This window comes from Canis lupus, chromosome 12 (assembly GCF_048164855.1).
Source record: "Canis lupus baileyi chromosome 12, mCanLup2.hap1, whole genome shotgun sequence".
Classification (NCBI taxonomy): domain Eukaryota; kingdom Metazoa; phylum Chordata; class Mammalia; order Carnivora; family Canidae; genus Canis; species Canis lupus.
The window spans coordinates 45,378,287-45,405,807 of NC_132849.1; the positions used below are offsets into that span (position 1 = coordinate 45,378,287).

A 27,521-nucleotide genomic window follows, 5' to 3' on the forward strand; every position below is an offset into this window, starting at 1 on the left:
AGGTCTAAGTAAGCTACTTGAGGCACTTTTCAATTTTTCCAACATGACATACTCATTCCTCCCTCTAACCATACGCACACAGACACACTCCAACCGCCACCCCATCAAGTTTTTACCTACTGTGTAGCTTTATAATCACCCCATTTTCATTCCTTTTAATAAAAATTGTATCATTTTGACCTTAAATTATATAATGATCTGAGCTGCTTCATAAGTGTACAAATAAGATTGAAAGCCCTTCAGAGCAGAGACTCTACCTTATATTTCTTTGATTCCTCAGTAAAAACAATGCTAAATTCTTAATAAATATTTGTAAGGTTGAAATGAAAATTAGCAGGCATTCTGATTGTGATAAAATTGAATAATATTCTGATTTTGCTTGATTAAACTATTTGACATTTGCCAAGTGGATTCTTGATTTGCAGTTGATTATTGCATAATCCATTCACTGTGAAGTTCTGTAAATTAAGATTAATTTGGAAAATATGAGTTTCTGAAAATCAAAGAACTGTTATTACTTTTAGATACATGTGATAATTGGACTAGTAATAGTGCTTCTAAAGTAGAAGTCTATTTTTATGTGAGAAGTACTATTTTATGGTTGGTAGCATCCACAATTGCTTGCTAAAGATGTAGAAACAGCTTGTTTTCTTAAGTAAAAAATATTTCCTGTAGTCTTGTTTTCAAAAATATTAATTTTAATAGCAAGTTCTTATTAGATAGTTCACAGCTATAAACACCATCCAGATTAGGTTAGTTTAAATATTTTTTAAAAAATAGAATTTGAGACTTTGCTAAACTGAAATGAACAAACTCCTGTCCGGGGGCACAGGTGAGGATTGCAGAGGTTGCTGAAGGTAGCTGCATGTTAAAACATAACAATGTTTATTCAGGGTGACTCACTGTCTGCTTAGCTTGGCACAGAGCTAATCATGGTGTTTTCTCAGTATTGGATAATAAGAATTCTTTTTTAGAAGTCGTGTGCATGGTTTATTGTCAGACTGTAAAATGATAGGTCTATAGAAGTGAATCATGCAGGGAAGTCTGAGAAAGAGAAGCATGATGTTTCTTTTTGAGGGAGGGTGCTCCCTGGAGAGACCGTTTGGGTGGGGTTAAAATAACATGTTTCCTCTCTCTCATCATCTTCAACAAATACTACCTGTTTGTACTTTCATTTTAGTATCTTTATGTAGGGGTTAATATACACTGTTTTTTTTTTTTAATTTTTTTAATTTTTATTTATTTATGATAGTCACACAGAGAGAGAGAGAGAGAGAGAGAGGCAGAGACAGGCAGAGAGAGAAGCAGGCTCCATGCACCGGGAGCCCGACGTGGGATTCGATCCCGAGTCTCCAGGATCGCGCCCTGGGCCAAAGGCAGGCGCCAAACCGCTGCGCCACCCAGGGATCCCTTAATATACACTGTTGTGTTTAACTTCTTAAATATTGACCTGCTAATCAACTTTGCGGGTATCATAGGCCAGATTTTAAGTTGAGTCATATTTTTTTTTTTTTTTGTATGATAAAACCCGGTTAAATATCTTCTCTGAATCCTGTTTGAAGGATACTGATTCTGGGATGAACTTGGATTTTCTATTGAAAGGACTGAAAACATGGATGTTGGTGAGGCTATGTATGCCATGGCCAGGGACAGCTAACTCTTCAGTTTTAAATGTAACTTGACTAGTGTATACAGATTAAATTCAGATGTCTGGTGGGAAGGATCGAGAATGAGTTTTTCCAAAAAGAAAGAATCAATTAGATAAAGGCCATAATCACAGGTTATTAGGGCACTAAGTGCCTGCAGTTCTTCTCTGCTGCCTCTGTAGAGGAAGACTGCAGGAACGCTAATGCAACACTAGAAAACACAGTAATAGTGACACTTTCCCTTTACTTTGTTTGGGGGTGGCTATAGGAAATTTTGGTTAGGCTTAAAGTAGACTGAGGAGCCTCAGTGCCAAGAAAAGCATTTAGAGCAGAGGAAAAAATGCTGATGTTTGGTTTACAAAGCAAACAGTTGAGAGGAAGGAGCTGAGATTCTATTTGAAGAGAAAAATAGAATTAACATGATTTCAGGAAGAATTCTGAGAATACCCCTTCACTAATTTATTGGGTGGTTATTTATGCTGAATTAGATTTTATATAAGTATCTTTAATAAGTATTTAAAATATCTTTAAATATACCATTTGTTATTTATATCAGTATTTCCTTTTGAAAGATGAGTAAACTTTTCGAGGGTTGAAACTCTGAACCTAAAGTTGTAAATGATGGTAAGCATTTTTAAGTAGGGAAGGTTAGTTCATAATTCCGACCTGAACCTACAGCCTCATTTTGAGGATGCATAGTTATATACTTATAAACAGATTCTTTTTTTTTTTTAATTTTTTATTTATTCATGATAGGCACACAGTGAGAGAGAGAGAGGCAGAGACACAGGCAGAGGGAGAAGCAGGCTCCATGCACCGGGAGCCTGACGTGGGATTCGATCCCGGATCTCCAGGATTGCGCCCTGGGCCAAAGGCAGGCGCCAAACCGCTGCGCCACCCAGGGATCCCTTATAAACAGATTCTTGAACATAAGGGCTCAGTAAACATCATTCCCAAATTTCTTTGTCTATAGGTCCTAATGATTCTTAATTTCAGATACTTCTCCTTTCCCCTTACTTAAAACACCCTCAACCTTGCCTATATATTCTCTTTATCCTATTGAGTTACACATTAACATATACATGCATATCCCCTCACTGTCAAATAAAATATGCATTGCAAGCACACATACATTTGCATACCCCAAAAGAGCATGCAGACAGAAGATCCATGGTGCAGTAGGTGGGAGATTATGTGTGGAGATTGCTCTGTAGCTCTTGTGAATGGGAAAATGGTTAGAAAGTAGATCTAAGAGATGACAAGTTGAGGGACCACATATTACTGATAGTAATTAGTTAAGGGGTGATGCACTCTTCTGTTAATAGTCTGTGAACTGCTTGATCTGAGACCAGCCATTGAGGTTATTAAAAATCCTAATGAGTGTAAAAGGTTACAAGTGCTAATCTAAGTCAATTGAGAAGGATAGTGTTGTCTTGTATTTGAATATAAGATGTTCTGAATCTAGAACTAATATTTGCATTAGAGCTGATTTAAAGAATGTTTAAATAAGGGATGGAGAGTGTTCCTAAAGCATTTAGAAGATTAGGAAAAAAGTGTTGTTTCAATGCTATTAGAGTAATTTTTACAAGTAAATTATCATAGTACCCACTAAGCCCTGCCATGTGGCATTTATCAATGGGTACTGTGGGTTAAGTCTTCAGTAACAGAATTGAGTTTGACCTGGCTCTCTTGCCAGTAGGTTGGGCTTTGCCACACTCTCCTGTTTGCATAAGTGGCATCAGTTTCTTCTTTGCAGCAAGAAGAGTTATCACTTTTTCTCTTTGAAGGAAGAACATGAGATTTGGAGCCAGAAAGTTATACAATCACAATATGATTAATTCTCTTTAATCTTTTATTATGTCCTTTGATTTATCATTACTTACAAAGTAAAAGCTAAAGTCTTAGTATTGCTTTCAAAGTTCTGTGTTGGTAGTTCTCAGCTCTGGATGCATATTAAAATAACACGAGAATTTTTTAAAAAATACCAAGCACAGTGTGGTGTTTAGGTATCTGAATTTTGGTGTCCACGTTCATGAGGGATACCGAGTTATCTTTTGTCGTAATGGGTTATTGTTTTTGGTATCAAAATTATGCAGGTCTCATAAAAGAATTGGGAAGCGTTTCTCCTTTTTTTATTCCCTCAAAGAGTTAATATAGAAATGCAATTATTTCTTCTTTAAATGTTTAGAATCCGGGGCAGCCCTGGTGGCACAGCGGTTTAGTGCCGCCTGCAGCTCAGGATGTGATCCTGGAGACCCGGGATTGAGTCCCACATCGGGCTTCTTGCATGGAGCCTGCTTCTCCCTCTGCCTGTGTCTCTGCCTCTCTCTCTCTCTCTGTGTTTCTCATGAATAAATAAATTAATTAATTAAAAAAAATAAATGTTTAGAATTCACCAAGATATCTCTCTGCATGAATTTTCTTTTTTGGAGGCTTAAAAATTAGATTTAGTTTCTGTGTTTGAACACAGAAACTAAACTATGGGCCTCTTGAAGTTACCTGTTTCTTGTTGCATGAGCTCTAATGATTGGTGTTTTTCAAGGAGTGATTTGTGTCTGTCCAGTTCATTTAAGTTGTTGAATTTATGGACTTTATAATATTTCCTATTTCTGTCATATTTGTAGAATGCATGGTTGATAACTTTTCTTTCATTCTTGATATTGGTAATTTCTGTCTTCTCTCTCTTTTTCTTAGCTTGGCTAGAGATTTATCAATATTATTGATCTATTCAAAGAACCAGCTTTTGGTTTTATTAATTTTTCTCGATTTTTTCTGTTTTTAATTTCATTGATTTCTGTTCTTAAGCATATATTTTTTTTTCCTTTTGCTTGTTTTGGGTTTGGTTTGCTGTTCTTTTTCTAGTGTCTTAATATTATTGACTCGAGAACTGTCTTTTCTAGCATAAGCATATTTAATACTTATAAAGTGAAAAGTGCCCAGACTGCCATGCTTTCCTTTGATTGCCTTCTTTCTACTCTGGACACAACCAATGTTATTTTTTTCAACATCCTTTCACAGAATGCTATATAGCATTACAGCAATTATTTTGTTCCATGCTTTGACCCCCCCCCTTTTTTAAATTTAGTAATCTATCTTGGATATAATTTTTTATCTTTCACATATTATTTTTTATTCTTTTTATGAAGCATAAAGAGCCAGTCTTCTACTAATGGACATTTAAGGATAGGCCTGGGTCTTGGTATTTTTAGTATTTTTTTCTTTTTATGCATTTTTAAAAAAGATTTATTTATTTATGATAGACATAGAGAAAGAGAGAGAGCGGCAGAGACAGGAGGAGCTAGAAGCAGGCTCCATGCCGGGAGCCCATCGTGGACTCGATCCCCGGACTCCAGGATCACGCCCCGGGCCAACAGCAGGCGCTAAACCGCTGAGCCACCCACGGATCCCCCTTTTTATGCATTTTATTATGAAAATTTTTATTCATGCAGTTTATATGTCTTAAATGTCTTTTAACCTGTGGGTTTCCCTTCACTTTTTTTTTTTTTTAAAGATTTTATTGATTTATTTGAGAGAGAGAGCACAAGCGGTGGGGAGAGGCAGAGAGAGAAGGAGAAGCAGACTCCCCACTGAGCAGGGAACCTGATGTGGGACTCGATCCCAGGACCCTGGGATCATGACCTGAACTGAAGGCAGATGCTTAACTGACTGAGCCACCCAGGCACCTCAGAAAGATTTTATGCATGCTGTTTATATATCTTAAATATCTTTTAACCTGTGTGTTTCCCTTCATTTTTCACCTTAAACCCTTAGCCTTGTCCAGTCATGGTAACCCTCACTTTCCCAGGATTCATTTTCTAAACAATTTTTATTGAGAATTAGAAAATGCTGACAGAAATATACCTAAAATGAAGTACAGTGTCATGAATCACAGTGAAGCAGATGCCCCATGTGGATACTCTGGCAGCCGAGGGACAGAGTAGAGTGAGCACCCAGGAGCCCCTTGTGTGGTGTGTCTGTGTCACCCCTTCCCCTTCTCCCAAAGGTAATCAGTATCCTGATTTTTATGGAAACCTCTTCTTTTTTTTTTAATATTTCATTTATTTATTCATAAACACAGAGAGAGAGGCAGAGACACAGGCAGAGGGAGAGAGAGAAGCAGGCTCCATGCAGGGAGCCCGACGTGGGACTCGATCCCGAGTCTCCAGGATCACACCCCAGGCTGCAGGCGGCGCCAAACCGCTGCGCCACCGGGGCTGCCCATGGAAACCTCTTCTAAGATTAATTTTTACTTTCCCCTGGACAGTCTCACATCATGAAATCAGTGTCTGCAAAAAACATTTGAGCACGTTCACCTTAAAAAATGTTAGTAGCTGTGCATCCAGGCTTCATCTGCTTTTCGTGAGCACTTTCTCTTTGTTCTTGCTCTGCTGATCGTCAGGCATGCCGCCTCACACTCTGGACTGCAGGAATGTTCTCTCTTGTTGCTTCATCTTTCTGGGCCACTTCACTTCAGGATGGAAGCTGTATCCATCAGGGTTCTTAGCTGTAAGCAATAGAAAGCACCTCTGGCTAATCTGTTAAAAGAATATGCATGACCCACAGACTCTGAGAAGATTGGGAAGGTGGGCTTGATGAGCACACTGCCATGAAAAAGAATTTCAAAATTGTGTCACAAAACTGGTCTCATGAAGACACCTCCTCCACCTCTGTGGGGCACAGATATTGCTGCTTGTGTTCCCTCTACCACTGCCTCTGGGCTGTGGACATGATGTAGGAATCTCTGTCTCTGCTGCCTCAGGAAGCTGAAGATAACTCCTCCTGGTGTGGCTATCCTTGCAGTGGACTCTTTGGAGTCCCTGTTTTTAAAAACTAATAGTTTTCTATTTGGTCTAGAGTGGGTGCATCTTGTTGGCAGAGCTTGTGGCATTGTGCCCATGTCTTAGTGTTGAAGAAAAATGGGAAAACAAATAGGTGAGGTTTTCTTTTTTCCCTTCTTCGTGCTTTGGCAATGGGATATGTATTTGTGTCATAAAAGAGGGCATGCTTGGGACACCTGGGTAGGTAGCTCAGTAGTTGAGTATCTGCCTTTGGCTCAAGGCGTGATCTTGGGTCTGGGGATGGAGTCCCGCTTCAGGCTCCCCATAGGTAATCTGCTTTTCCCTCTGTCTATGTTTCTGCCTCTATCTGTGTGTCTCTCATGAATAAATAAATAAAATCTTAAAAAGAGAGAGAGAGAGAGCATGCTTAAAAGTGTAGTTGGCATTTAGATGGTTGGTGACAAAAAGACATGTCACTGTAAAAGTTCTCTATCAGTCTTAGAAATCCATTCCTTTTAATAGTTGATGTTCTTTATAGCTATTTAATGTTGTTTATACAGTGCAGTAAGTATTTGACATAGACATACTCCTTATATGGCCAGGTGCTATTAAGATGTGGAGCAGTGTCTATATTTCTGAAGAACTATATATTTAAAAAAACCCATCTTGGAGCACCTGGCTGGGTCAATTGGTAGAGCATGTGACTCTTGATCTCTGGGTTGTGAGTTTGAGCCCCATATTGGGTGTAGAGATTACTTAAAAATAAAATCCTTAAAAGATAAAAATAAAAAAACCCATCCTAATTTTAGCTAATTGCATGGATTCCTGTTTTTTTCTTATGAATAAACTTAATGAGGGGTAGTAATTGAAAATCAGACTGTAACAAGTATTAGTATTTCCTGGAGATCTTTTCACTGAGAACCTTTGGGCTTATAGACCATTTGCCTTTTCCAGGTGTGATCTTACTGTTTACAAGTTTTGGAAAATGGGAGACACTGTTAGGATCCCATCAGTAAAGATAAATAGGATGACACTTGCTTTTCAAAACCAAGATGACATAGTTCTCATTATTTTAGATAAAAGATATTTTACTCTTACTATGAAACTTTATATGCACAAGCTTTATTATCTATCTATCTATCATCTATCTATTTTTAAAGATTTTATTTATTTATTCATGAGAGACACAGAGAGAGGCAGAGACATAGGCAGAAGAAGAAGCAGGCTCTCTGCGGGGGAGGGTGGGGGGTGGGGGGCAATGAGGGACTCCGTCCCAGGACTCCAGGATCACACCATGAGCCGAAGGCAGATGCTCAACCACCGAGCTACCCAACTGTCCCTGGGTAGGGACAAGCACAAGCTTTATAAAATGAACACAAAAGCCCATTGTTTGTTTGCATGTGATGACTTCAAAAACTGGCTAGTGAAGTTTTCATCTGCTGTGAAACCAGGGCATGGCAAGTGGATGGAGCAGTGGGCATGTGTGTCAGAGGGGCTTGCTGACATTGCCTTGGCTCTGCAGGTGGTGTGCAGTGTTATTTTGGATAATTCATGTATGTTCTATATTTCATCTTTCCAGTCGCTATAAAAGAATATTACTACCCTTTCCCCTTCACTTTTCTTACAGTGGTGGTATGGGAAGATCAGAGATAGATACAATCAAACTTCTTAGAACAAATACACAGTAACATAAGCTTGTCACAGTGAAAACAAAAAAGAATGTAATATAAAATTTTTATAGCACTGTGTACCCTGTAGGTTTAGTACATAACAAGAAACTGTCGTTATCACAATGGGAAGACACATTTCTGAATTATTCAAACCAGGTGGTGCCTCAGTTTTGAATACTAAAAACAACTCAGCTGTGAATTTCATGGGCTAAATTGATAGGAAATTTACTGCTGGTTCATCCATTTGACCTCTGTGTACATAGCCAATAGAAATTTCTTTACAGAATGTAAAGGTCCTTTCCAAATAATTCAGGTAGTTTTAATACTATCTACCTAACATACATGCGGCCTTAATTCTACAAAGGAAAAAAAAATCCAAGGTAATATTATAGCATATAAAGGTAGTTTACTAATTGATTGATATTTACTGATACCTTTGATTGGTTTTGTTATTCCATATAGCAATTGTTTCTAATATAATTTATTTTGCAGTGAGGGCCGAGGCAAGTTGACCGTATTTTCAGTTAAAGCTATGTTAGCAACCATGTGTGGTGGAAAAATGCTGGACAAATTGAGATGTAAGTACTTTCATATTATTTAAGAGATTGTATTTTCAAATCAGGACTTTTGAACAGTTTTAATGTTTTCAGAATTTTGGATGATGCTATATTGAACTTTTTTATTTTTACTACACATCACTTCGTAGCAACTGGCTCAGAGTATGTAAGTTATGCCACCTACTGTTGAGATGGAAAAACTGATTGAATTAATTTGTTTAGATTTCTTTTTTTTTTTTTTAATAAAGTAACAAAACTGAAGAGATTCAGAACGGTAATGTTGACCTTAAAAAGCCTTTTAAAAATGTTTTTCATATTATCAAAAATTTTGCTTGTAGATGATTATGTTGAGTGTATTTAGTTAGAAAATAAATTTGATTATTTTTACCAGTTTTGGTCAAAATTAGTCCTTTTTAAAATAATTCTCCATCAGGTGATATTTTTGTGATTAAACTTTTCCTTAGTAGCTTAGAGTTAAGCTCAGTTATTTAGAAATTTAGAGCCTGTTTTTTTGTTTGTTCAGTTATTTTTCCTAAATTTTTTCTTATTGTTGGCCATTTTGGCATTTTACTGTTGCCAAGATTAAAGACATTAAGATTAAATGACATCAGAGGAGGTAAAAAGTTATTTAAATTTTTTTGTTTATGGTTTTCATTTATTCATTCATTAGATACTAACTGCCTAAGGTATATGCCAAGGCATACCTTAAGCATTGTGCTAAGTGCTTTACATATATTTTCTCACTGAATGCTTAAAATTTCTTTGAGCAGCAGGTGGTATTTTCTCCATTTTATAGATGAGTTAACTGAGGGGACGAAGCTAGGATTTCAGCTCAGGCTGTCTAGCTTCATAGCCCTGTTCTAAGCTATTTTGTTGTAGTCTATATACTAATCCTATAATGGGCGGCACATATGTGATGGATACAGTACACTGATCAGAGTGCCATGCTTCAAGTAAGAAACTCTGGCAGGTTTCAGGGAGGTGAGGTTGAAGTTGTGGGTTTTAATGAAGTGTTGAGATACCCTGTGAACTACTTTGTTGAAGAAACTGGGTCATCTGTCCTCTAGCATTTCTCATGGACTAGAGTTTGATGATTGCATCCCCATGATGTTCTTCTGTGTCCTACTGTGTCCTACATTTTTTTGTTTTAATTGAAAGATAGAGAGACTTGGTCAGGTTTAAGCATAATCTTTTGGGCAAAGTGACTTGAGGGGTGCATTTATTTTCTGTGATTTTTCTTACCTGTTACCATGACATTGAAAGTTGGAAACCTGGATGACTCACCGGATAGAGATATAACTATTCTAAAGAAAGGTCTTAGATAATATGTTTGGTCAACTGTTATCTGGTTTATCTTCATTTCAAAATCAGCTGCAATGTAAAACAGTTTTAAGAAATATTCTTCTGAGTGTTTTTCACATGGTATCTCAAAATACTATTTGTTTAGACTGAAATTTCTTAGTATTTTCTTAATTCTACATGGTGTTTTTCTGAGGAAGATAATGTAATATGGATGAAATTATATTTCATTCAAACACAAAGAAAAAGTTGGAATTTTATCTGTTTTTAATGATGGTGACCTAAGTTAAAGACTATGCATTGCCATCTTTATTAGTACTGGAGAAAGTGGCTGAAAAACAGAAAATTGATGATCAAAACCGCATTGTAGGAAACTCTGGAGTCTGTAAGTTTCTATGATTAAATCTGCTACATTTAGATAGAGCAGGGACCTGGCACATAGTAAGTGCCAAAATTTTGCCAAATATCAATTGTTGATTGAGTATTACAATGACTGCAATTCTCTGTTAGTGAAAAAGTGCGAATTTTAGTATTATGTGAAGTGTGGAAGGGAACCAGGTGATGGCAGAGTTGTTTTGCTTTGTTTTGTTTTGTTTAACGTTGCTTTTGAACTTGTTGGAGGAACACAAGTGACCAGTATTCAAGAGGCACAAAGTATGTGTGCCCGGGCCAACATGTCAGTTTGCTCAGAATGCCAGCTCACTGCACATCAGATATGGATTGATGAGATACCAGCCATGCTAGGTCACTAATCACCATGTTTATATCATGCAGATAGATTTAAAATATGGTTTCCTTATCTTCTTCATGTTCAAAATTATAGTTTTCTTTACCATCAATAGCTCTTGTTTCATTATTTTTATGGTACTAATTATTGTGGCTCGAAAATGAGATATTTAACATAAGTAAAATTTTCAGATATTGAAGCCTATCTCCACTTCTTAATTTTAATCATCCAGAATGGAAACCAGTTTACATGTGGGCTGTCCGTCTTGTTTTATAGAGTTCACTGGTTATAATTTACATATTTTTCATAGCTCAGGGATGTCATCCTCTGATGCATTTGGGGCTCATTGTGAGGCTCTGTCTGGGTTGTTTGTCCCTTCTGATGTGTTTAGATGATGACTGCTTTCTCAGTTCTTGAGCTTTTTGTTGGTGGTGGTGCAGTGGTGATGGTGTGCACGTCCCCTTTATCACTGATAAATGTGATGGGATTATCTGAGTATCAGTCTCTACAAATCTCTTTGCTTCTAATTTACATTTAATGTAGAGAAAAAATAAGGAAACTTCTGAGCATTCATCTAAGGTATGAATGTAAGTAATGACTGGAGGTTTTGTAGTGTGATTGGCAATTTGGCTGCTGTAGGAATCCTTTTCTCCCTAGCTTTCCAGGGCCCAGCTGTGTCCTGCTTAGTTGAGATGGCTGAATAGTAGTGTAGACAAAAGTGAGCTAGAACGCTGTATGGTAACATCCAGTGACAGTTGACTGTTCACTTTCTTCTCTCTGCTTGCTCCACTGTTACTCCATCCTCCTGCTGCTAACTGCATTTTCTGCTGTTACCTCTGTTAACATCTCTTTAAATGAGGCTTTCCAATTTATGGAATACAACTTAGTGTTTCTACTTTCCTTCCTTTTATTTGGCTCTTTCTGCATTTTACCTTTTTTAAAAATTTTTTTTATTTTTATCTTTTTTTAAGATTTTATTTATTTATTCATGAGAGACACACACAGAGAGGCAGAGACATGGGCAAAGGGAGAAGCAGGCTCCCTGTGTGGAGCCTGATGCGGAACTCGATCCCAGGACCCCAGGATGACAATGTGATGCTCAACCACTGAGCCACCCAGGTGCCCCTTCTGCCTTTTACCTTTTTTAAAAAAATTAATTAATTTATTTATTCATTATACATATATATATATATAGAGAGAGTATATATATATATATATAGAGGGGGGGGGCGGCAGAGACACAGGAGAGAGAAGCAGACTCCATGCTGGGAGCCCAATGTGGGACTCGATTTCAGGACCCCAGGATCACGCCCTGGGCCAAAGGCAGGTGCCAAACCACTGAGCCACCCAGGGATCCCTGCCTTTTACCTTTTATTTTAGATTTTTTTTTCCTGAAATTTTCTTCCCTACCCCTTTTTGATTTGATATATTTTGTTTGCTTGTTTTAGGGTCAAGATAGCATTTAGAGCTACTTAACCAATATTTGTACTTTTAGCTTGAAACATTTTTTTTTAATTTAAGATTTTATTTATTTATTCATGAGAGACACAGAGAGAGAGGCAGAGACATAGGCAGAGAGAGAATCAGGCTCCTTGCAGGGAGCATGATGTGGGACTCGATCCCTGGACCCCAGGATCCTGACCTGAGCCAAAGGCAGACATTCAACTGCTGATGACATTTCTTTTATTTATTTATTTATTTATTTATTTATTTATTTATTTATTTATTTATTTTATTTTATTTTTTTTTTTGACATTTCATCTCTAGCTTGAAACATTTCTTGATTAGGTTTTTCAGATTTCTCTTATAAAAGTTTCTGTCCCTAGGTAGCACTCATTTGTAGAAAGAGTTCACTGTTGTGGCCATTTAGGGACTATATCCTAGATTCACAGTTAACCTAGGGTCTGATTCCAAATACCAACGATTTATAATTAGAATACAGACTTTAATTATAAGGATGATCAAAACTCAGTAATGTCAAAAACCCTACAAATAACTCAGAGAACAAAATTTATAGACTGTAAAGCCCATTATTTATGATTTGTCATTTAATTTATGTGATTTATTTACTTTAATTCTGCTATTCATTTTCCAAGAAACTTAGTCTCTCCTTCAGAACTCGTCTGTCTTGCATTAAAAGATAGGAGCAGAATCATATAGTTTATTTCTAAATTCTTTAAAAACCTGGTGCTACCATTTTGAAGGACAGTCTAAAAGTATGTATCAGGAAGGCTGTAAGAATATCTGTATCTGTTGACTCAGTCTATTTCTTGAGTTTACCCTGAGGAATTAATCAGAGTGCACCCTAAATTTCATGTATGTTCGGGTTTTTTTAAAGATTAAAAAAAATTATTCATGAGAGATACAGAGAGAGAGGCAGAGACACAGAAAAGGGGAGGAAAAGCAGGCTCCATGCAGAGAGCCCGATGCAGGACTTCCTGGACTCTGGGATCACGCCCTGAGTGAAAGGCAGACGCTCAACCACTGAGCCACCCAGGTGTCCCTTCATGTATATTTGTTATGACATTTTTATAATATGCAAAAACTTGAGACAGCTTTAGTGTCCAAAACCCAGAGCTTATAGTTCGGAATACCCACATGATTGAATATAATGTCCTCAAAGATGTTTCAGATCAAAATGCATCAATGTGATTTGGTTTTAGACAACAACTTGTTATGCACATAGAAAAAGTATACCAAAATGATAACCGGTATTTTTTCTGGGTTATAGCATAAGAATGTTTTTGTAATAATAATGATTTATATTACTTTCATTTTTGCATGTTTCTGACAGACCACACTTTGAGTAGCTGGAGAAAAGATGATCTGAGGTGCTGTTTTTGCCCAGAACTGGCAGCTCTCACTGACATTTCAATTGCTTGCTTCTTTGCTTTTGTGCTAGCAGACTGTAGAGGAAGCTGTCTTTTGCAGTTATAATTAAACAGATTCACCTGTTCAAAGTTTAGCCTCCTCTGCAATGGTCTTTTAACTGCCTGTCACTGCAGAGTTACCCTGGCTTCTTTATGCTAATCATCCCTTCTAGTCATTAGACAGACAAGACTATTTAATATGAATGAGTGATGTCCACATTTGCATTTCTCATATGACCAAAATGTTCTAGAACTGGAAGCAAGTAAGAGATAAGTCCTAAATCAGTATTTTATCATAAGAAGAAAAAGAAAAACAAACAAAACCAAGGGAGGCCTTGAAACTTGTCTGAAGCAGTTCCTGGCTGAGTCAGCTCTCGAGAGACCCAAAACGTGCTAACTCCCATCCTCCAGCCTCCCTCTGGGTTAATGAATGATGTAGGAATATTCATGAGTTTGGGAATAAAATATTCACTTGGATTTGGTTACATATAGGTATTTCTAAACATGCAGATGTATATACATGTTTTTGAGGGTTAGATTACTTAGTTGATAGAAAGATGATAGGTGATGAGAGTCAGTTACCTGGGAAAGCTAACATATAAAAGAAAATGGTATTCTGTTTATAGACTTTATTGTAGACAACCGTATTATCTTGCAAAAAGTGTGTGACTGGTTATGTGGGGAGAAGAAAAGAATGGATAGATGCAATGAGTAAAACCAGGCTCATTATCACCAGAAAAAGAAAAAAAATGGAAACATATGTGATGATGGTAAAATAGTAGCATTATTTTGCCATTGCACAGAGGACAGAATATTTTTTAAAGTGTGTATACATAAGCATTTAGGGACTCAGTTGTGGGTTTTTCACAAGGGAGAAAGCCTACATTTTTATCTGGAAACCACTAATGGGGAATTAGCATACCTTCTTTCAGAGGTATATAAGTAGAAAGAGAATTACTGAGGAAATTAACCAGTGTTCTGGGGAATAATTTAGACCCTTAATGCCTGAAGGGTTGAGGGCTTTAATTAGAGGATTAGTTTAATTTTTATTAAATTTTATTGTCTTTTATTTATTTCTTTGATGAGATCTTTTTATTTGTAGATAGTAAATCACATATTCATTGTTATACTTCATTTAAGATTTTAAAAATTAATAATTTTATACCGTTTTTCTTATGGATAAAAGAAGCCTAATCTCTAAAAAAAAATACTGTTGTAAACTAGTAACTCAGGAAATAATAAATAATTTCACTATGGCTTCAGTTTGGGGATCTAACAGTATTTCTCTTATTAAATCAAACAAAGAAACATGTTTCTGCTTGTTCTCTTGTAATTGTATTATGATCCTATTAAGTTATAGTTTCTTTTTTTAATGAATCTTTAAAAAATATAACTCTGAATATATTATAGGACATGTTAACCAAGTGTAAAAGAAAAGAATACTTTTTTGAGGAGATGTTAGTCATTTTATGATCCAGTCACTCCCTTTCATTACTGAATGAGTCAGGTGTAGATTTGTCAGTGCAGGTATATACATTGGTGTTTTTGGGATTGTGAAACTGTGGATATGTGTATTTATGTACTTGGTAGCATCAGTTTCCCATCTTGAATATTTACACCATTTAGTTAGTGGGTATAGTGTAATAACTTGCCAGTTTATCACTTACGAATACATTGAGTGGCAACAAAAAACTTCACTAACGGTAGCTAAAACACATTGAGATTTATTTTTCTCATGTTAAAATGAGTCCAAAGGCTGGTAAGTCAGTTGGTGTAGTGACTTAAGGATGTCATCAGAGACTCAAGTTCCATCCTCTTCTGCTCTGCCATGTGGCTTTCCTCCTTCTGACCTTGTGATTGCTGGATAGGCCTTGCATTCTCTTTCCAAGCAGAAAGAAGAAAGCAGTGCCTCTCTCAGGAAAACAGAAGCATTCCCAGAAACCCACTTAGGGTTACATTGTGCAAAAGAAATTGGGAAGTTATTTATTTTTATTTATTTTTTTGGGGGGGGAAGTTATTTTTTTAAGTGGAGCACATCGCCATTCTCAACACAGGGCTCAGCTGGGGAGCAAGCAGGGGAAGATAGATACTGAGTGTAGGCACCTCTCCACACACTGACTCTTTGTTTTCATTCAGGTTATTTTCCTCATTATAAGAATAGCACCCAGCTATCTAAAAATGAAGTCACTATGCGCTCCCCTCCTTAAGGGCATCCGTTTTTCACATTATTGGTACCATCTTCAAAGCTCTGTATCTGCAGTCTTGAGCTATAGCCCAATTCTCAGGTTCTCACTGCCTGCAGGAGTGTTTTACCTGGACATTTGCTGCTTGGTTCAAATATACTTATGTGCAAAGCTAAGTCTTTTTATCTTTAGTTAGTTTTTTTTTTTTTTTTTTTCAGTCAGGATTGTCTGCATTTTACCATATTAGGAGCTTAGAATAATCCTAACTTCTTAAATTCCTTTATTCCAGAATCCAGCCAGCCATCAGTTGTAGTTTCCTTCACTGAAATGTCTTGGAGGTGACCCCCTCCCCCCACCCACTGTCATTGCTGAAGTTCAAACACTCACCACCTCATTTGTACATCATCCACAAGGTTTACCAGCTGACTTCTCCAATCCTGTTCTTCCTCTTTTATCATTCTGGGGTCACTAACAGTCAAATTTTATTAAAACTTAGTTTTCTTTTTTTTTTTTAAACTTAGTTTTCTTAAATATTTTCCCCCTATATAGAGTTTTTAAAACAAATTTAAAGTGCTTTCCTCTTTTAGAGATTTCTTTTTTTAAAAATTTTTATTTATTTATGATAGTCACAGAGAGAGAGACAGAGACACAGGCAGAGGGAGAAGCAGGCTCCATGCACCGGGAGCCTGACATGGGACTCGATCCCGGGTCTCCAGGATCGCGCCCTGGGCCAAAGGCAGGCGCCAAACCGCTGCGCCACCCAGGGATCCCCTAGAGATTTCTTTCATACTAGATACTTATTCTGTCTTTATTTCTCAATCTAAATTGTCTTTCTTGTTGAAGAATTCACTCCTCAGTATACTGTCTGCCGCTTATCTGCTAACAATTACAAGTGGTCATGGAGAGTTTCCTCCTCTTCCCTGATTGTGTCCCCAGCCCCCACCTCCAGCATGTTTCCATTCTCATCATTCCAAGTTCTACCTTTTAAGGCCTACCTTCTAAATTATTTTCTTTTAGAACTTTCTTTGACAGTTCCTTCCTATGTGTTTTTGTATCTGTTCTAAACTACATTTTGAAGAAGCTATGTGGTATAATGAGATTTCTTTGGAGCCAGAGAAGTATAACTTTAAATCTTAGCTACACAGCAACTTTTTAGCCTTAAGCAAGTTAACCTTTCTAATCTAGTTCCCTTTTCTTTGAAATTTAAATAATTATGTGTACACACATATACCTTTTTGTGAGTGTAAAATGAAGTAACATTTAGTAATATATGTTAGTACTTAGTATTAGGAATTGTTGCTTGAAAACAAAAACCCAGGATAATAGTATCTTGAAATTGAAGTTTATTTTTCTCTTACATAAAAGAAGTCCAGGGTTAGGAAGTGTCCAGGGCTGATAAGGTAGTTCATCTGGGACCCAGGCTTTCTCTGCTTTTGTTTTCTTTCATCTCCTAGAGCCTAATTTCTATATCAAAATTATAATTACCTAAAAAAAAAAAACCACGAAAAACCCCAAAATTATAATTAGTTCAAGGTGGCTGCTGGAGCTCTAGCTATCATAACTACATTTCAGATAGCAAAAGGAGGAAGAGCATGAGGAGGGAAAGGAGGCCTGCTTTTCAGCTTAGCTTTCTTTAACTAGCCTTCCTGGAAGTCCTTCAAACCCCTGCTAATGATAGTCTCATTGGCTGGCACTTAGTCACATGACCACCACTTGCTAAAAGGAGGCTGTAAATTTTAATCTCTCAGTTGTTGGTACACTGTTGCACAAAATAGAATGAATATTCTATTACTAAGAAACAAGGAGATAATTAACGTTGAGTGGCTACAGGCAGCCTCAGCCATAGTTACTTGTGGTAACCCTGTGGTGCTTGACAAATAGGCTTAACAAGTATCTTTATGTCTCTCTATTATTTCTGTTCTACTTAGTGTCAACTTAGCACTTTATTCTTCTTTGCTTCAAATATATCTTACTTTTTCAGGTACATTGAAAGTTTCTAAGTGGACAAAGACTGTATATCATAATTCTTTGTTGTGTTTCACAACACCTAACAGAATGCTTGGCACTTGGACCATGTAGTAGGAATTTAGTATGTATTTGTTAATTGATTTTATTTTTTACTAGGACCATAGTTTTTTTTGCCTCTCATTGAATCTCCCCACCCATCATGAGTATTTAGTACTTATTCTTCAACTACAAAGTAGCAGCTGTCTAGAGAGGATGTACTTGAGATTTTCATTTCTTTGATAATTTCCTGCTTTCTCTTGCCTAAAAAGTTAGTCTGTGGAGTTGATATTCTAACACTTTATCTTTCTTGGGTTAATGTATTTAAAATGGATTTGTTATATACCTAGTGCTTCAAGATAAATACTTCAAATTAAACCTAAGGAATAATGCATATTTGTTTGTAGTATATATCAATTACGTATATATCTCTAATATACTTATTCATTATGCATATATAGAATAAGACTTCAAAATGCCACTTTTAGCAAGGCCTCAGGAAATGATTTTTCTGTGCATATTTAATTCACTCATTTGTAAGGAAACTCAATAGTTTGAAAAAAAGCTTAGGTCACATTTCTTTGTCACACTGATTTTGAGTTGCTAGTGATTTTTCTTTTTCTCCCCAACCATGGATGAGAAGACAGGAAGAACTAACTGGAGAGAGGAGACTCTTTCCAAGAAGATAAAGAAATAGTATTACTAGAAAGTTCTTTCCCATCTGCTTGAGTCAGACTTTATGGTAAAAATAAGATGTTACGGAATCAAAGTATCTTGGGATAGAAGAGTTTATAGGAATTCTTTTTATTCCATTTTGGTACTCACTGAATGGGGTATTTTTTTTTTTTTAAGATTTTATCTATTTATTTATTTGAGAGAGAGAACAAGTTGGGGGAGGGACAGAGGGAGAAGCAGGCTCCCTGCTGATCAGGGAGCTAGACATGGGGCTTGATCCCAGGACCCTGGGATCATGACCTGAGGTGAAGGCAGAAACTTAACCAACTGAACCACCCAGGCATCCCTGAATGGAATATTTTAAACATGCTTTATGCTTCTTTCACAGGTATACATTACATTATTAGCATATGAATATACAAATATGATACAATTTCACACCCCCTTTAACCAGTATGCTAATATATTCACCCAAACATGCATATGTCTTATATAAACACATATAAATGCTAAGAGAGAAAAGTTATGCTGCTACAAATTCTTCTTAGAACAAAGTTAGCTATAAATAAAAAAGAGTTATATATCATTCATTACACTCAAAGAGTAGGAAGTAGACTTATATGAGTGGTTATTTGGTTTGATGTTTAGATATATATTAAGTGGGTGGGAGATAGGGGCTTGGACAGTAAAGTAACTATACAATGTTAATAAGAATATATATTAACGAAAAATTATAATAGCTTTATGATACTTTTTAATTGATACTTTTTGACTGGTGTACAAATGACAGAGTCATTTATTTATGAAAAGTTGATATTTCTTTCTAGTTTGACTTTATTTGGTTTTGTTCTCATAGATGTTTTCTCCCAGATGTCAGATTCCAATGGCTTAATGATATTTAGCAAGTTTGACCAGTTTCTGAAGGAAGTTCTGAAGCTCCCAACAGCTGTTTTTGAAGGGCCGTCTTTTGGTTACACAGAACACTCAGTCCGCACCTGTTTTCCCCAGCAGGTAAGAACAGTTTTGTAAAATCTAGGACTAGGAGAGCGCTCATTTATCCCTCTACCTTTTACAGATTTCACCAGGTTGCTTGTAGTCTAGGGACATAAAGGGGGCGGGGGGGAGACTGAAGAGGGTGGATAAAAAATTTACCTGAGAATTTTGGTTTGGGGGAGAGGGGAGTCTTTTCTGAAAAGTGATAACATAAAATATTTTAAATTACTAACATTTTAAAGAAAAATGTTTGAGATGAAATGTTTATATTATTGCTGCTGGACATTTATTACTCTCCTGAATGAGATCTTTAAACTGTGAGACATAGGAATTTTGGCATAAAACTCTACAATACTGGACCATTTTTTCCTGAGCACCAAAGATTCCCAGCTGCCAGCTCAGAATCCCTCAAGGGCACACTGCCGTTTTCATATGAAGGAAAGACAGATTGGGTTTCCTCTTTATTTGTATGTCCTTCTGCAATCCTGCCCTTGAGGTTGAATGTGTGAATTCCTGAGATCTTAACTGGGCCTCAAATGACTCAGAGCACAGTGGATGCTGACTGTAGCTTCATTTATTCAGGGAGACATGAGATAAAAGGCACTTCATGCTAAACTTAGAAAGTTAGGGAAAGTGGGAAATTAAGAAAAAGTCTGTCTTTAAACTAATGAGTAAGAGAATAAGTAGGATATTGACATAGTCTGAAAGTATCTCTCCATAAGATATTTATTAATTATAAAAGGAAATATAGTAACCTTAAAAAGTTACTATGTTATAGTAGAGAAACCTCTTAGATCCACATTAACCAAGTGATCAAAGACCCTATCACCAGTAAAGGGGACACACTGATGTCCCTGCCAATCAGGAGGCAACACAGGAGGATGCACTGAGAAGCACCCAGTACCACTGCTTTGGTACATGGGCCAGAAAAGCACAACCTAAGTCTCATTTTCCTTTTTTCCTCTCCATTTTTTTTTAAAGATTTTATTTATTTATTCATGAGAGACACACACAGAGAGAGAGGCAGAGGCACAAGTAGAGGGAGAAGCAGGCTGCATTCAGGGAGCCCGACATGGCACTCGATCCCAGGTCTCCAGGATCATGCCCTGGGCTGAAGGTGGCGCTAAACCACTGAGCCACCTGCGCTGCCCTCCCCTCCATTTTTTGTTTGATTTTATTTTTTACAGTTTTGTTGAGATGTAATTGACATACAACTTTTTTTTTTTAATTATTGGTATTCACTTCAGAAACTTGAATCCACAGATATAAGCAGTATATTACCAGAAAGTTACAAGTAAACACAGATTATACATGCAAATTTCTGTTCACAAAAGTCACATGTGCAGGTATATGAATTAGAAGCGTGCATCTAGGGCACTGAGGTGGCACTTGCTGGGATGAGCACTGGGTGTTATTCTGTATGTTGGCAAATTGAACACCAATAAAAAATAAATTTATTATTAAAAAAAAAACGTGCATCTAGATTATGGCCAAACTGTTTTTAAAATGCAGAAATGTAAAATTACATCTTGAAATATGAAAAGATGATCTACACACTTCAAAAATCAAATGTTGCTTATACCAGATGTATGACAGCTACAGGATTCAAGTGACAAGCAATAAGATCTCAAGAAATGAATACTGCTCAAAGAGAACGGGAATATTTTTACATTTCACTGAAAATACATTGACTACTAGAATACAAAATCTAGCAGGAAGGGGGAAAAATTACAAAAATCTAAAGCCATTTGGCCATTTAGAGTTAAGAATTCATATTTATCTGAATTTAGGGGAAAAAATTACAAAAGTCTAAAGCCGATTACTTAGTATTTCTTATTACCTAAACAACAGCATGACATTAAAAGAAAACTGGGGATCCCTGGGTGGCGCAGCGGTTTAGCGCCTGCCTTTGGCCTGGGGTGCGATCTTGGAGACCCGGGATCGAATCCCACGTCAGGCTCCCGGTGCATGGAGCCTGCTTCTCCCTCTGCCTATGTCTCTGCCTCTCTCTCTCTCTCTCTCTCTCTCTCTCTGTGTGTGACTATCATAAATAAATAAAAATTAAAAAAAAAATAAAATAAAAGAAAACTGCACCTGCTTTTTAATTGCCAATCTCATATTAGTGAAAATCTCCAAATAAAAAGCAACCAAAAAAGCTTCAAACTCCAAATGAAAAGTCTGCAAGGCTCAGATTAAAATGTGGAATGTTTCAGATGAAAGTAATGAAAATACAGTTGGTTTTGTTCTTTATTGAATGGAATCAAAAGTATAAGGTGTACAACGTAATGACTTGGTGTTTGTATATATTGCAAAACAATTATCCACAATAAATTTACTTAACATCTATTTGGCCTGAGTCTCATCTTGAGGAAACATCTGACAAGTCCAAATGAAAGGATTTCTACAAAGTAACTAGCTTGTACACTTTATAAATGTCAATGTCATGAAAGACAAAAAAAAAAAAAAAAAAAAAAGACTGAGCTGTTCTACATTACATGAGTCTAAAGAGAGAAACATTCAATGCAGTTTACAATCTAGGTTTTTCTTTTGTTATGAAGGACATTATTGGGACATTTGAAAAATTCTGGATAAATTTTGTAGACTAGATAATAGTATTTTGTCAATAAATGTTAATTTACTGATTTTGATACTTGTATTAAGTTATGTAAGAAATATCCTTGTTTTAAGAAATATGATCTGAGGTATTTAAGGGCAGAAGGGTATCTCTTCTGCAGTGTTAGCAGTTAAGGAATCTGGGTAAATGGGAATTTTTTTGGTAATCTTACAGTCATTCTATAATAATAGAAATAATTCTAAAATTACTTACAAATAAGTTAAAATATAGAAAGAACAAATCTAAAGGTTTGAGAACTGAAAGTACATTGTAAACTAGATCCTCCCACCTGTAATATTTTGATTCACAAGAGCCAAAAACAAATACACATATATTTCTTTTTACATTTAGAGTTAAGAATTCATATTTATCTGAATTCAGACTTTCAAACATATTTTATTATTTGTTTAGAGATTACTCATTGGCTTTGACACCGAACGTGGTGCCTATAATACTGGTGAATTATTTTCACCAAGTTCTGAGATGTTCTTCCCAAATCTGTATGCACTTGGGCTAATTGTTTTTGTAGAAATTTGTCTCTATACATAATTTATTTTTTCTCCGTGTAAATGACAATACCAGCTTTTAGCATATTAAACATAGCTGTGTGCTTCAATTTATTCTAATAAAGTACAGTTTGCACCTTCCCATCCCATATATTCATTTTTATTTTTATTTTTTAAAGATTTTATTTATTCATTCATGAGAGACACAGAGAGAGGCAGAGACAGGGACAGAGGGAGGAGGCCCCCTGTGGGGAGCATGATGTAGGACTCAATCCCAGGACCCTGGGATCACAACTTGAGCCAAAGGCAAACGCTCAATCACTGAGCCACCCAGGTGCCGCCCTCCCTGCCCCCCAACCCAGTATATTTATTATTTATTCATTCATTCATTCATTCATTCATTCATTCATTATTTTATTTATTCATTCGTGAGAGACACACAGAGCCAGAGACACAGGCAGAGGGAAAAGTAGGCTCCATACAGGGAGCCCCATGTGGGACTTGATCTCCGGATCAGGATCATGTCTTGAGCCAAAGGCAGACGCTTAACCGCTGAGCCACCCATCTGTCCCATATATTCATTTTTAAATAATCTGAGCTGTCCATAGGTATCTTAGTACAGGATACCCTGCAGGTATTAAAATGCCCAGAAGCAATGTAAGTGAGGATGAGTATGAAAAAGAAACTGCAAATATTTTTCATTTAGAACTCATCTCACTTTTGCTGCTTTAGTAGTACCATTTCATCAAATGATTGCCCCCAAAATACTCTGGGGTAATCATGTATGTGATGTACATGTTGCTTTTCACACAAGATACTTGCTGGAGGTCAGGCTAAAACTTGATCAAGTTTTGGAATGCTATTATTAAGTGTCAGAATAGGGAAGGGAATTTATACAAAGAAGTGTCCGTAAAGAACAACATCTGATCAGTGATTAATTATGTGGGGTGCTAAATCCAAAGTAACCCTTGATCTAATTGTAATGTGACTAATATGACACTTTGGTATTGGAGCAGAAGTTTAAAATATTGAAGAATATACAGAAACTTCCAACTGTTAATCCTAAGAATGCTATCTAGAATTCTCCAGATTACTATATGCCTTTATTGTGAAGCCTTTGAACTGACTGTTGCTTCTTATATACTTCAGATTCCTATAAAAACTCAGTCTGTGTTTTGATATGTGCCAAATTTGGAAAAGTCAGAGAAGCTTATCTCAATCTAGAGGAAACTTACATTTTCCTTGGTCTGTAAAGATGACAAAAGAAAAAAGACCCTCACAAGAAAAAGAAACTACTGATAGAATGACCCCAAAAAAAGAGACTGGAAAAAGTTTCATGCAGCAAGAGTTAAATCCGATGATTTTTGGGTTCCTTTTTGAAATGGTCTTTTTCCATATGGATTGTTTTACTATGTGTGTGTTTTTTTAATGCAAATTCACTCTTAGACCCTCAGATGGAGAGAGAACAGTGTCAGCGTAAAGTGGAAATTGCACTGTTGAATCACATGCAGTTTTCCCCAGCTTATTAATATTCTCGGCTGAACAAAGAAGTGATCACAGAATGTACGTCTCTTTTAAGAAAGAAGTGGAAATCTTGCAGAAGTATCTTTCTTTAGTGAAAGAACTGGCTAGTTTGGAGAATTCACGAACTGCTTCACTTTCTACGGTGTTAATGGGGTAAAACTGTAGCTACAGATTCAAGAGATGTGAAGACATCTTCTGTCCCCCTACACCCGTGCTACAAAAATTGATTGATAGGGTTAGCTATCCCTTGGATCCAGTATTTAGTTTTGATAAAACTAATCTGTTTTGGGGCACCTGGGTGGCTCTATCAGTTGAGTGTCTGCTCAGGTCATGATGCTGGGGTCCTGGGATTGAGTCCAGCATCAGGCTCCCCACTGGAAGCCTGCTTCTTCCTCTGCTTGTGTCTCTGCCTCTTTCTGTGTGTCTCTCATGAATAAATAAATAAAATCTTAAAACAAAACAAAACAAAAAACTAATTTGTCTTGAAAGTAGTATGCCCTTATGAAGAAGTAAAAATGTGTCTCTGGATTTAAGACCAAAAGGTATCATCTGGTAGTGACTTTGGTTGGCAGTGCCTATGGAGATTTAATTGTACTGATAGTGGTGTTGATATTGTTTTGTTTGTCCTCTGTTTATAAGGCTGCATAGGTTCTTAGGTTTGTGCCAATCCTGTTTTTCTCATATACTTTGTTATTTTTAAGTCCACAGTTTTGAGGTATGTGCAATTTTTCCAATAATGTATGTGTTGAATTACAGGAGAAATGCTTGAATTTTTTTTAATGACATGAAGAAAGTTACATATTTGTTTATTTTAATACAGCTTTAATTCTTTTTTAAAAAACAATTTTTCAAACTAACCCAATATAAGAGATGTTGGACTTATGTAGTTTTAAAAACACAACAAAGGGGCACCTCAGTGGCTGAGTTGGTTAAGCATCTGCCTTCGGCTCACGTCATGATCCGGGGTCCTAGGACTGAGCCCCACATTGGGCTCCCTGCTCAGTGGAGAGCCTGCTTCTCCCTCTCCCTCTGCTCCTCCCCACCGCTTGTGCTCTCTCTCTTTCTCAAATAAGTAAAATCTTTAAAAAAAAAAACTCAACAAAATTAAAAGCATTTATAAGTTTATTCAGCAGAACACATCTACTGGAATAGCTAAAATTCAGACTACACCAAATGTTGTTGAAGATTTGGAGCAGCAGAACTCTCATACAAACCACTTTGAAAGAGGCTCTGTTGGTTTCCTATAAACCCTTACAAATACCTACCCATGATCTGGCAGTTTGACTCTTGAGTTTTTTTCCCACATGAAATAAAAGCTTATGTCCAAAAAAAGATTTACAAGGATGCCTTTATGAGCGTCAGAAGCATTTGAAATGTTTGTAATAAACCACTGGAGTAAAGTTAATTCAAGAAATAGTATGTCTGGAATTTTCTTCCAATTAATCCAGACTGAAGGAAGAGTAAAGGCATAAATTAAAATTAGTTGTATGTTGAGAATTGTTGAAGCTGGATGACAAGAATATTATATAATTCTATTTTGGTATATTTTAAATTAATAGAAAAATTAATCCTAGCTGTAAATTTGTGATCATGATTATTGTCTGAATAAAGCACAGTATTAACAGCACCTCAAGTCTAACATTTTGGGGAGTAGACCAAATTTATTGATTCTTCAGTGGTTATTTATTTACTTATTTATTGATTGTTAAAATTTTTATTTACTTATTTGAGAGACAGAGCATGTGAGGTGGAGGGAGAAGCAGTGGGAGGGAGTGAGGGGGAGAGAATCTCAAGCAGACTCTGAGGAGAGTGGAGCCTGATTTAGACCTCGAGTCACAACCCTGAGATCATGACCTGAGCTGAAACCAAGAGTTGGATTCCTAATGGACTAAGCCATCCAGGTGCCCCTGATTCTTCAGTGGTCATACACTAACAAACTGACTTTAGAGACTTAAAAAAGTTTTTATAAACAAGCAGTGCATAGCAATATGTTAAATTTCTCTGCATTTTTTCTAAACTTCAGTGTTTGAGTATGAGTTCTGTTTCTCCTTAAAAAGGTGATTGCTATTTGTTGTATTATTTATTTTTTAGGTTTGTATTGACTTTAGTTTGAAGTGTTCAGTCCACCCTGCAGAGGATTTCATTTTTTAATTGTTTTTTAAATGTGTGAATTTTTTTTTTTTTTGAGAGAGAGGTAGAGGGGCAGAGGGAGAGAGTGAATCTTAATGGGCATGGGGCTCTATCTCACTGACCCTGAGATCATGACCTGAGCCAAAATCAAGAGTCAGATGCTTAACTGACTGAGCCACCCAGGCAACCCTCACCCTGCAGAGGATTTTAAATTTGATGTCTATCTGTATGGAAGACTGAATAAGTAGAGCAGGGGAGAGAAGGATGAAAGAGGGAGATGGGGAAGTAGAGGCATTCTTTCACTCAGTGTGGCAGGATTCTCCTTGATTCACAGGGAGGTAGGAAGTGGGTAGCTATGAGATTACATTATCACCAGTGGATTTTTCAGAATAACAACAGGATTTCTCATGCCTGGAGATGTCTCTGATTCTATTTCGACCAGCGTATCTTTTGCTGTATGCCAAAGTGACTTTTCTTCCCACTTTATCTTTGAAGTGAGATGTTTTCTGGACGTTCTGACCTAGTTTTCCTGGACATTGAATAAAGTTTGGTAAGAATTGCCTGGCACATGTATATGTGTATTTCATAGGAATTCTAATTAAGCAGATTTTACAGTGTCCAGCAGCGGTCCTTTATTACTGTGATCTAGTTGGGTTATTACCATGTTTCATTGATTTGAAGACATTCAAATCACACCTTCGCATCTCTGATATAGAGATACTTCATATAGCTAATGGCATGTTACAATTGCAGTTGGCCAGGCAGTAGTTATGATGGGTTGTCTTTCCTTGCACATGTGTGAACTTGGTCATAGCACTTCCTGTTGTTGCTTCAGCTGAATTATGCCTGTGTTTGGTCCTGCATGTGTTGTCATTTCAAATGATATTGGTTTGCACTGACATGCCAATAACCCCTGAACTTCTCTCTCTTCAACAGAGGCCCTCATATTTCATATCCCAGCTAAAATAGCCCTTTTTCTTTGATGCCCTGAATCTTTCAATGTAGGATTAATTGTTCCTCTTCTCATTCCCATGGCATGTTATATCTAGCTCCCTTATATCCTGAAGGGATGCACCTTGATCTTCAACTTTATATCCCTGTGACTAATGATGTTTGGAAAATGAGTGATGCTTACTAGTGATTTGTTAGATTAAATGATTTAAATCAAATATGGCATGAGAGAGTATCTTTGGCTTGCATTCTAACTGAAAGTTTGAATCTCATGGATGTACCTGCAATCTTGTTTTCATTGGCTTTTTATTCCATGATTCTCTCAAATGAAACAATCTTTGCAATGAGGAAAATAGAGTATTTTAGAAATTCTGAAGTCTCCCCATCTTTTAGC

At 36.7% G+C, this 27,521-nt stretch overlaps 1 protein-coding gene across 18 annotated transcripts in view; it reads left to right on the top strand.

Annotated features, from left to right (window-relative positions):
- The window catches only part of DTNB (dystrobrevin beta), a 244,948-nt gene that overhangs the window by 49,487 nt on the left and 167,940 nt on the right, over nt 1-27,521 (top strand). For all 18 annotated transcript variants that reach the window (XM_072770820.1, XM_072770822.1, XM_072770825.1 and 15 more), the window contains exons 5-6: nt 8,587-8,672; nt 19,266-19,420. In XM_072770820.1, the coding sequence (XP_072626921.1) occupies nt 8,587-8,672; nt 19,266-19,420 (241 nt within the window). The remainder of the gene's footprint in view (nt 1-8,586; nt 8,673-19,265; nt 19,421-27,521) is intronic.